At 50.8% G+C, this 12,340-nt stretch overlaps 1 protein-coding gene across 1 annotated transcript in view; it reads right to left on the bottom strand.

Annotated features, from left to right (window-relative positions):
• The window catches only part of MYO1G (myosin IG), a 508,951-nt gene that overhangs the window by 320,815 nt on the left and 175,796 nt on the right, over positions 1-12,340 (bottom strand). The window contains exons 17-18 of the mRNA XM_063924584.1: positions 6,006-6,229; positions 1,292-1,436 (exon numbers count right to left, since the gene is read on the bottom strand). Coding sequence (XP_063780654.1) covers positions 1,292-1,436; positions 6,006-6,229 — 369 coding nt within the window. The remainder of the gene's footprint in view (positions 1-1,291; positions 1,437-6,005; positions 6,230-12,340) is intronic.

The following is a 12,340-nucleotide window of genomic DNA, read 5'->3' on the forward strand; positions in this document are numbered from 1 at the left end:
CCCCGTCACTGTCACATATCCGCCCTTCTCACTGTTATCCCCCCACCCCGTCACTGTCACATATCCACCCTTCTCACTGTTATCTCCCCACCCTGTCACTGTCAGACATATCCGCCCTTCTCACTGTTATCCCCCCACCCAGTCACTGTCACATATCCGCCCTTCTCACTGTTATCCCTCCACCCCGTCACTGTCAGACATATCTGCCCTTCTCACTGTTATCCCCCCACCCCGTCACTGTCAGACATATCTGCCCTTCTCACTGTTATCCCCCCACCCCGTCACTGTCAGACATATCCGCCCTTCTCACTGTTATCCCCCACCCTGTCACTGTCAGACATATCCGCCCTTCTCACTGTTATCCCCCCACCCCGTCACTGTCAGACATATCCGCCCTTCTCACTGTTTTCCCCCCACCCTGTCACTGTCAGACATATCCGCCCTTCTCACTGTTATCCCCCCACCCCGTCACTGTCAGACATATCCGCCCTTCTCACTGTTATCCCCCCACCCTGTCACTGTCAGACATATCCGCCCTTCTCACTGTTATCCCTCCACCCCGTCACTGTCAGACATATCTGCCCTTCTCACTGTTATCCCCCCACCCCGTCACTGTCAGACATATCCGCCCTTCTCACTGTTATCCCCCCACCCTGTCACTGTCAGACATATCCGCCCTTCTCACTGTTATCCCTCCACCCCGTCACTGTCAGACATATCTGCCCTTCTCACTGTTATCCCCCCACCCCGTCACTGTCAGAAATATCTGCCCTTCTCACTGTTATCCCCCCACCCCGTCACTGTCAGACATATCCGCCCTTCTCACTGTTATCCCCCCACCCTGTCACTGTCAGACATATCCGCCCTTCTCACTGTTATCCCCCCCACCCCGTCACTGTCAGACATATCTGCCCTTCTCACTGTTATCCCCCCACCCCGTCACTGTCAGACATATCCGCCCTTCTCACTGTTATCCCCCCACCCCGTCACTGTCAGACATATCCGCCCTTCTCACTGTTATCCCCCCAACCCGTCACTGTCAGACATATCTGCCCTTCTCACTGTTATCCCCCACCCTGTCACTGTCAGACATATCCACCCTTCTCACTGTTAGCCCCCCACCCCGTCACTGTCACATATCCACCCTTCTCACTGTTATCCTCTCACCCCGTCACTGTCAGACATCCAGTCCCCTCAATGTTGCACCCCCTCTCACTATCAGCCCCCTCCTCCCCATCACCCTCTCAACTATCCCCCTTTTCCTGTCATCCATCTTTCTCCTGGTACTCACGCAGGCCAGGTAGTTCTGCTTCCATGCCCGCTGGTAGCCAACATCTTTCCGCAAGCCCTGCAGCGCCTCCATTGCGCAAACCTTGGACTTGATCTGCAACATGTCGGAGGGCGGAATATTCTTCACTATCTTCCTGGCTCGCCATCTGTGCAGCAGGGTGACAGAAACACCACAGACGCGTCATAAGATGGGCACACGGCAAGAGAAACACCACAGAAGCATCATAAGATGGGCATACGGTGACAGAAACACCACAGAAGCATCATAAGATGGGCACGCTGCGACAAAAACACCACAGAAGCATCATAAGATGGCACACGGCGACAAAAACACCACAGAAGCGTTATAAGATGGGCACAAGGCAAAAGAAACATCACAGAAGCATCGGAAGATGGCACACGGCAAAAGAAACACCACAGAAGCGTTATAAGATTGCACACGGCGACAAAAACACCACAGACGCATCATAAGATGGCACACGGCAAAAGAAACACCACAGAAGCATCATAATATCGGCACACGGCAAAAGAAACACCACAGACGCATCATAAGATGGCACACGGCAAAAGAAACACCACAGAAGCATCATAAGATGGCACACGGCAAAAGAAACACCACAGACGCATCATAAGATGGCACACGGCAAAAGAAACACCACAGACGCATCATAAGATGGCACACGGCAAAAGAAACACCACAGAAGCGGTCTAAGATGGCACACGGCGACAAAAACACCACAGACGCATCATAAGATGGGCACACGGCAAAAGAAACACCACAGAAGCGTTATAAGATGGGCACATGGTAAAAGATACACCACAGAAGCATCATAATATCGGCACACGGCAAAAGAAACACCACAGACGCATCATAAGATGGCACACGGCAAAAGAAACACCACAGAAGCGGTCTAAGATGGCACACGGCGACAAAAACACCACAGACGCATCATAAGATGGGCACACGGCAAAAGAAACACCACAGAAGCATCGTAAGATGGCACACGGCGACAAAAACACCACAGACGCGTCATATTATGGGCACACGGCAAGAGAAACACCACAGAAGCATCATAAGATGGGCACACGGCGACAGAAACACCACAGAAGCATCATAATATGGTCACATGGCAAAAGAAACACCACAGACGCGTTATAAGATGGCACACGGCAAAAGAAACACCACAGACGCGTTATAAGATGGGCACAAGGCAAAAGATACACCACAGAAGCATCATAAGATGGGCACGCGGCGACAAAAACACCACAGAAGCATCATAAGATGGGCACGCGGCGACAAAAACAACACAGACGCATCATAAGATGGCACACGGCAAGAGAAACACCACAGAAGCATCATAAGATGGGCATACGGTGACAGAAACACCACAGAAGCATCATAAGATGGGCACGCTGCGACAAAATCACCACAGAAGCATCATAAGATGGCACACGGCGACAAAAACACCACAGAAGCGTTATAAGATGGGCACATGGCAAAAGAAACACCACAGAAGCATCGTAAGATGGCACACGGCGACAAAAACACCACAGACGCGTCATATTATGGGCACACGGCAAGAGAAACACCACAGAAGCATCATAAGATGGGCACACGGCGACAGAAACACCACAGAAGCATCATAATATGGGCACATGGCAAAAGAAACACCACAGAAGCATCATAAGATGGGCACGCGGCGACAAAAACACCACAGAAGCATCATAAGATGGGCACGCGGCGACAAAAACAACACAGACGCATCATAAGATGGCACACGACAAAAGAAACACCACAGACGCATCATAAGATGGCACACGGCAAAAGAAACACCACAGAAGCGTTATAAGATGGGCACATGGTAAAAGATAAACCACAGAAGCATCATAATATCGGCACACGGCAAGAGAAACACCACAGAAGCATCATAATATCGGCACACGGCAAAAGAAACACCACAGACGCGTTATAAGATGGGCACAAGGCAAAAGATACACCACAGAAGCATCATAAGATGGGCACGCGGCGACAAAAACACCACAGAAGCATCATAAGATGGGCACGCGGCGACAAAAACAACACAGACGCATCATAAGATGGCACACGGCAAAAGAAACACCACAGACGCATCATAAGATGGCACACGGCAAAAGAAACACCACAGAAGCGTTATAAGATGGGCACATGGTAAAAGATAAACCACAGAAGCATCATAATATCGGCACACGGCAAGAGAAACACCACAGAAGCATCATAATATCGGCACACGGCAAAAGAAACACCACAGACGCATCATAAGATGGCACACGGCAAAAGAAACACCACAGAAGTGGTCTAAGATGGCACACGGCGACAAAAACACCACAGACGCATCATAAGACGGGCACATGGCAAAAGAAACACCACAGAAGCATCGTAAGATGGCACACGGCGACAAAAACACCACAGACGCGTCATATTATGGGCACACGGCAAGAGAAACACCACAGACGCATCATAAGATGGGCACACGGCGACAGAAACACCACAGAAGCATCATAAGATGGGCACACGGCGACAGAAACACCACAGAAGCATCATAAGATGGCACATGGCAAAAGAAACACCACAGAAGCGTTATAAGATGGGCACAAGGCAAAAGATACACCACAGAAGCATCATAAGATGGGCACATGGCAAGAGAAACACCACAGACGCATCATAAGATGGCACATGGCAAAAGAAACACCACAGACGCGTTATAAGATGGGCACAAGGCAAAAGATACACCACAGAAGCATCATAATATCGGCACACGGCAAGAGAAACACCACAGAAGCATCATAAGATGGGCACGCTGCGACAGAAACACCACAGAAGCATCATAATATGGGCACATGGCAAGAGAAACACCACAGACGCGTTATAAGATGGGCACAAGGCAAAAGATACACCACAGAAGCATCATAATATCGGCACACGGCAAGAGAAACACCACAGATGCGTCATAAGATGGCACACGGCGACAGAAACACCACAGACGCATCATAAGATGGGCACACGGCAAAAGAAACACCACAGAAGCATCGTAATATCGGCACACGGCAAGAGAAACACCACAGACGCGTCATAAGATTGCACACGGTGACAGAAACACCACAGACGCGTCATTAGATTGCACACGGTGACAGAAACACCACAGAAGCATCATAAGATGGCACACGGTGACAGAAACACCACAGACGCGTCATAAGATGGCACACGGCAAGAGAAAGGGGACATAGATATAATTAACGCTTAGACTATATATACTGCGCTCACTGTAGATGTTTCTGTAGGGAGTGGGCATCCTGTCACCTATACACTGTGGAAGCAGACATCTTGTGGGCGAGACCACAGTTAGCAACTAGTGTCCTCAGGGAGGTATGAGGCACAGATGACACAGACTGGACAGTTTCACCTCTATACAGTATGTAGACAAGCTGCTATAGATCTCTCTAACTAGGGGTACATTTATTACACTGTCTTATTTATCGGGGACGCCGTTCCAAAGCTTTGGAACACCCGCAAGTTTCCAGCACTTATGTAAGCAAGACAAGCCCAGCGAATAACCAGGCACGGTGCAGAGGTAAGTGAGCGGCAGCTGCTGGAAGGGTAGGTGAGCAACGACTGAAGAATAAAGTGATGTCATTGGTATAATAAATACCCTGGATATGAAATTACCAGCAATGATAAGGACCCTGCCTGAGCCACGAGGCACCGCCAGTGGGCTACTATGGACTGGTGCAAGGTCTTATGGACCCATGAATAAAAATCTAAAATCTCATAGTATGAAATACCTACAATCAAAATCCTGACGGTCAAAATACAGACGGGGTCAAAATACAGACATTTAAAATGTCAACAGGCCGAAAAGTCGACACAAGTTTTTCATTGTTTTTGTGTGTATGTCGACATAGGTCAACATGGACACCGTATAAGTGTACCACGTCCCCTCACATGGCTCGCTGCGCTCGGCACGCTATTATATTCCCCCTCCAGGTCCACTGGGATGGTAAAATATGAACAAGTCGGTTTCAATGAAAAAATCATGAAAAACTCATGTCGGTATTTTGACCATGTCGGTATTTTGAATGTCAGCAAATGGTTGTCGGTATTTTGACCAACTGGATTTTGTACGCTGTTAAGTAGGCAAAAAGGATGGTACGCTGAAGCAATAGGGTGACCGCAGCAACGCAGCACCACGCCATTCCCTCAGCAAGATAATGACCAGCGACAGCCCCCAGGCTATGACTTTAGGCCTGGCATCATGGTACAGCCGCACCGTCCCCGGCTGGCTCGGGATGAGCTGGACAGGAGGGCGACAGGAAAGTAACCTGCAGGTGCAGCACACCTGGGGGAACGTCGGCAGCAGCGCTGCGGAGAACGCCCTGAATTATATTTTATTTACATTGTAAAAAGAAGGTGACGGAATGTTCCATGGTTACATCGGCACACGGCGGCTGCTTCCCTCAGCCACATATTTACATGACATTTTGTATATTGAGACTGTAAAATGCATAATTATTACTACAACCTGAGTAAATAGGGGTGTTCTAGAACTTTCCACAGGTAGTGTATATTAAACCCATGGAGCAGAGATCTGCAGGAAGCTCCGCACATGTGTTATGTGAGGTGACCGGAGACTGTATAACATTATTCCTGCTCTTACAGGAGATAAATGTAACCCAAATACCTTCTGAATAAGTTCCGGCAGATTTCCTGGAACACCTCAAGGACGGCGGGCGGGTCCGGCCACTGCACGCTCTTCCCATAATCCTCCATTTCCCGGACATTCTCAAAGCGTCTCACGACTTCCATCAAATGGGATCTGACCTTATAGCATTTGTAATAGCTCATGATTGTATAAATGGCCTTCAGACGCTTGAACCGCCAGCGAGCCAGCGTGCCACGCCAAACCTGCGGGAAGGATCAGACATGTGATAGAACACACAGCTTGGGCAGCTCAGTCATATACCACACACTGTATATACTGTATATATACACCGCAGTGACACGTGCAGTGTACAGGTGCTGTGTTGTATATCACACAGACACGTGCCGTGTAGAGGTGTTGTGTTATATACTGCAGTGATACGTGTAGCGTACAGATGTGTTATATACTGCAGTGATACGTGTAGCGTACAGATGTGTTATATACTGCAGTGATACGTGTAGCGTACAGATGTGTTATATACTGCAGTGACATGTGTAGTATATAGGTGCTGTATTATATACCGCAGTAACACATGCAGAGTACAGGCTCGACATACTATGCAGAGTACAGTCCCGGCATACAATGCAGAGTACAGGCCCGGCATACAATGCAGAGTACAGGCCCGGCATACGATGCACAGTACAGGCCCGGCATACAATGCACAGTACAGGCCCGGCATACAATGCAGAGTACAGGCCCGGCATACAATGCAGAGTACAGGCCCGGCATACAATGCAGAGTACAGGCCCGGCATACAATGCAGAGTACAGGCCCGGCATACAATGCAGAGTACAGGCCCGGCATACAATGCAGAGTACAGGCCCGGCATACAATGCAGAGTACAGGCCCGGCATACTATGCAGAGTACAGGCCCGGCATACAATGCAGAGTACAGGCCCGGCATACAATGCAGAGTACAGGCCCGGCATACAATGCAGAGTACAGGCCCGGCATACGATGTACAGTACAGGCCCGGCATACAATGCAGAGTACAGGCCCGGCATTCAATGCAGGGAACAGGCCCGGCATACGATGCACGGTACAGGCCCGGCATACAATGCAGAGTACAGGCCCGGCATACAATGCAGAGTACAGGCCCGGCATACAATGCAGAGTACAGGCCCGGCATACGATGCACAGTACAGGCCCGGCATACAATGCAGAGTACAGGCCCGGCATACAATGCAGAGTACAGGCCCGGCATACAATGCAGAGTACAGGCCCGGCATACAATGCAGAGTACAGGCCCGGCATACAATGCAGAGTACAGGCCCGGCATACAATGCAGAGTACAGGCCCGGCATACTATGCAGAGTACAGGCCCGGCATACAATGCAGAGTACAGGCCCGGCATACAATGCAGAGTACAGGCCCGGCATACAATGCAGAGTACAGGCCCAGCATACAATGCACAGTACAGGCCCGGCATACTATGCAGAGTACAGGCCCGGCATACTATGCAGAGTACAGGCCCGGCATACAATGCACAGTACAGGCCCGGCATACAATGCAGAGTACAGACCCGGCATACAATGCACAGTACAGGCCCGGCATACAATGCACAGTACAGGCCCGGCATACAATGCAGAGTACAGGCCCGGCATACAATGCAAAGTACAGGCCCGGCATACAATGCAGAGTACAGGCCCGGCATACAATGCAGAGTACAGGCCCGGCATACAATGCAGAGTACAGGCCCGGCATACAATGCAGAGTACAGGCCCGGCATACAATGCACAGTACAGGCCCGGCATACAATGCAGAGTACAGGCCCGGCATACAATGCAGAGTACAGGCCCGGCATACAATGCAGAGTACAGGCCCGGCATACAATGCAGAGTACAGGCCCGGCATACAATGCAGAGTACAGGCCCGGCATACAATGCAGAGTACAGGCCCGGCATACAATGCAGAGTACAGGCCCGGCATACTATGCAGAGTACAGGCCCGGCATACAATGCAGAGTACAGGCCCGGCATACTATGCAGAGTACAGGCCCGGCATACAATGCAGAGTACAGGCCCGGCATACAATGCAGAGTACAGGCCCGGCATACAATGCAGAGTACAGGCCCGGCATACAATGCAGAGTACAGGCCCGGCATACAATGCACAGTACAGGCCCGGCATACAATGCACAGTACAGGCCCGGCATACAATGCACAGTACAGGCCCGGCATACAATGCACAGTACAGGCCCGGCATACAATGCACAGTACAGGCCCGGCATACAATGCAAAGTACAGGCCCGGCATACAATGCAGGGTACAGGCCCGGCATACAATGCAGAGTACAGGCCCGGCATACAATGCACAGTACAGGCCCGGCATACAATGCACAGTACAGGCCCGGCATACAATGCAGAGTACAGGCCCGGCATACAATGCAGAGTACAGGCCCGGCATACAATGCAGAGTACAGGCCCGGCATACAATGCAGAGTACAGGCCCGGCATACAATGCAGAGTACAGGCCCGGCATACAATGCAGAGTACAGGCCCGGCATACAATGCAGAGTACAGGCCCGGCATACTATGCAGAGTACAGGCCCGGCATACAATGCAGAGTACAGGCCCGGCATACAATGCAGAGTACAGGCCCGGCATACTATGCAGAGTACAGGCCCGGCATACAATGCACAGTACAGGCCCGGCATACAATGCAGAGTACAGGCCCGGCATACAATGCACAGTACAGGCCCGGCATACAATGCACAGTACAGGCCCGGCATACAATGCACAGTACAGGCCCGGCATACAATGCAGAGTACAGGCCCGGCATACAATGCAGAGTACAGGCCCGGCATACAATGCAGAGTACAGGCCCGGCATACAATGCACAGTACAGGCCCGGCATACAATGCAGAGTACAGGCCCGGCATACAATGCACAGTACAGGCCCGGCATACAATGCACAGTACAGGCCCGGCATACAATGCAGAGTACAGGCCCGGCATACAATGCAGAGTACAGGCCCGGCATACAATGCAGAGTACAGGCCCGGCATACAATGCAGAGTACAGGCCCGGCATACAATGCAGAGTACAGGCCCGGCATACAATGCACAGTACAGGCCCGGCATACAATGCACAGTACAGGCCCGGCATATAATGCTTGGTGCAGGCCTAGATTACGATGCACGGTGCAGGTGAGGTTGGAGCTGCCAGGCCGTGCGAGTTCTATCAGGTGACGTATATATGACAGATATGAATAACGTGGCAGATGCTGTGCAGGCCTCTCGCCCCCACAATACACCCTGTGGCTGGATACTCAGCTGGAGGAGGCCTATAATGAATGAGAGGCATTCATATACCGTCTGGCTTTATTGACTATATCAGAGGATACTGCGACTCAGTAAATACCAGTGTAATACAAAAGACACGTTCAGCTGCGGGGAGAACACGTGAACCATCTCCGAAGATTCAATCCAGCCGGATATTGTAAAGGTTTCTATGGCACAATGAGTGAGCATCAGGAGCCGGCACGCTGCAGCGTTATATATAGCATCCGGCTACTGAAACTCTCCCACGCAGACGGGACGCACGCAGAACAGGACACGAGTGAGTCACAGCGCCGCAGATTCCTGATCAGTCCTGGCCATAGAGGACCAGAATGACCAGCAGAAAAGGGGCCTTGCTACCTGCGCAATGTGGCGGCTGCGCACTGTCTACAGTGTTCAGCTCCCAACTGTCACGTGTTTGAAAAATGACAGTTAGGAGCTGATTGGCTGGAGCACCATTTATCATACTTAACGAGTTTTATCATTCACAGAGAGTTTTATCACTCGTTGATAAATGGGCCCCTATGTCGTCAGGCCGAGCAGCTGCACACAGCACTCAGGTCAGCATGCAGAATGCAGAACGTCGGCTGGAGTGATGTACAGCACACATACCGCCGTTGGACTCTGGAGCCGTAAAAGCGCGTTCTCTGGAGTGACCAATCACATTTCAGCATCTGTCTGTCTGTCGATCTATACAGATCAGTGGAGGATTTATGGTGTGGGGCTTCATGGGGGGGCGTGGGCCCTTTAGTTCCATAGAAGGAAAATCTTATTTTACAGTGGGGGTCATTCCGAGTTGATCGCTCGCTAGCTACTTTTAAACAGCCGTGCAAATGCATAGTCGCCGCCCACGGGGGAGTGTATTTTCGCTTTGCAAGAGTGCGATCGCATGTGCAGCCGAGCGGTACAAAAACATTTTGTGCAAAACAAGACCAGCCCTGTAGTTACTTATTCTGTGCAATTAATCCAGCGACGAAGGTCCCGGAATTGGCGTCAGACACCCGCCCTGCAAACACCTGGACACGCCTGCGTTTTTCCAAACACTCCCAGAAAAGGATAAATTGACACCCATAAACGCCCTCTTCCTGTCAATCTCCTTGCGATCGGCTGTGCGAATGGAATCGTCGCTAGAAGCAGTGCAAAACAACAATGCACTTTGTACCCGTACGCCATGCGTATTTTTGTCATTTTTTAAAATGATCGCTACGCAGCGAACAACAGCAGCTAGCGATCAACTCAGAATGAGGGCCAGTGTACAGTAACATAATGACATTCTAAGTGATTATTGCTTTGTGGGAACAGTCTGGGATTGTGTTGGCATGGCAGTGCCCCTGTGTTGGCATGGCAGTGCCCCTGTGTTGGCATGGCAGCGCCCCTCCACACAGCGAGACCTATCAGAGGGCCTAATTCAGACCTGATTGCAGCAGCATTTTTGTTCTCTAAAGGGCAAAACCATGCTGCACTGCAGGTGGGGTAGATGTAACATGTGCAGAGAGAGTTAGATTTGGGTGGGTTATTTTGTTTCTGTGCAGGGTAAATACTGGCTGCTTTATTTTTACACTGCAATTTAGATTTTAGTTTGAACACACCACACCCACATCTAACTCTCTCTGCACATGTTACATCGGCCCCTCCTGCAGTGCACATGGTTTTGCCCATTAGAGAACAAATTTGCTGCTGCGATCAGGTCTGAATTAGGCCCAGAGAGCGGTTTGCAGGGTCTGGCCGGCACAGACCCCTGATTTGCTCCGTATAGTTTACCACAGTATATATATATATATACACACACACACACACACACACATATATTGGCATTGTGATCCTCACTAGTGATACAGGACGACCTGATGACCTGCAGACAGTCAGTTTCTGTTGTTATCCCTCCATGCAAATGTTTCTGTCTGATTCCCATACAATGGGGTGAGAGGGCCGTTGGAGAATACTCTCTCACTGGGGTCTATATACAGATCTCATGGCCCCGTACCCTCAGACCCCTATAGTTAGGCGGTGACATGCGTGGGGTGAGCACGGAGGAGGCACAGAGCCCCTGGATGCCTCTGAATAATCAGTCCTGACTGCCTCCCTTGCTCTGATTAAACCTGACAGGAGTTTTCTACCAACTTACAATTCCACAGAGCTGCAAGGAAGCGTGAGAGGTGGAGGGGAGGATGGAGCGGAGAGGCAGCGAGGCTTTCCGCCACCCCTCCCTCCCTTACGCCTTCACCTATTCCTGGAGATCCCCCCCTTGTACACTCAGCCTTGTACAAATCACTGGTGACAGCTCAGGGAAGAAATCCTAAAACCTTTTATCCACTGTCACCTAAAGGAATCACCAGAATTCTCCTCTGTGATGTATCATTATCCAGCGGAGAGTGTCTGATGCACAGTGTATGGCCCTGGAGCCGCAGAGCTAGCAATCTAACACTTAGGAAAGCCTAGCCGAGCAGCTCCCGTCCTGTGTAATCAGATTATTATCATCCTTCAGTGTCAGGGACCATCATTGTTTTACAGGACAGAGTGGTGGTGGTGGGGGGATGCTGGCAGCTAGGGATAACCTCAGTGCGGGCATTGTCAGTCTCCCTGCCGAGACCCATACTTACTGCGCCCACATGCCGCTGCCTCCTTTGCCTATGTCATGGGCAAACACTGGTAGGCACTGGTCTACACAAGGCCTTTGTCTCCAGTCTGACACCGCGATTCTCTGCGATTAGGGGGTAGAGGCCGGGGCGGGAATGGACGTGGGAAGTGGCGCGATTGTGACCGCAGGTATACAGCTGATAGTGATGATCGCACAGCAGCTAAGGATCGGTCGCAATGATCGCTGCATTGGCCACACCCATATATTTATGCAGGAGCAGCGCTAAGTAAGTCTCTCCGCTGCACAGAGAGCATGAAGGCAGATTCATGTAACAACCGGGGACGGGGACGTCTGCACATATATTTCTCTGACGTCCTAGTGGATGCTGGGAACTCCGTAAGGACCATGGGGAATAGCGGCTCCGCAGGAGTCTGGGCACATCTAAAGAAAGCTTTAGGA

This window comes from Pseudophryne corroboree, chromosome 5 (assembly GCF_028390025.1).
Source record: "Pseudophryne corroboree isolate aPseCor3 chromosome 5, aPseCor3.hap2, whole genome shotgun sequence".
Lineage (NCBI taxonomy): Eukaryota > Metazoa > Chordata > Amphibia > Anura > Myobatrachidae > Pseudophryne > Pseudophryne corroboree.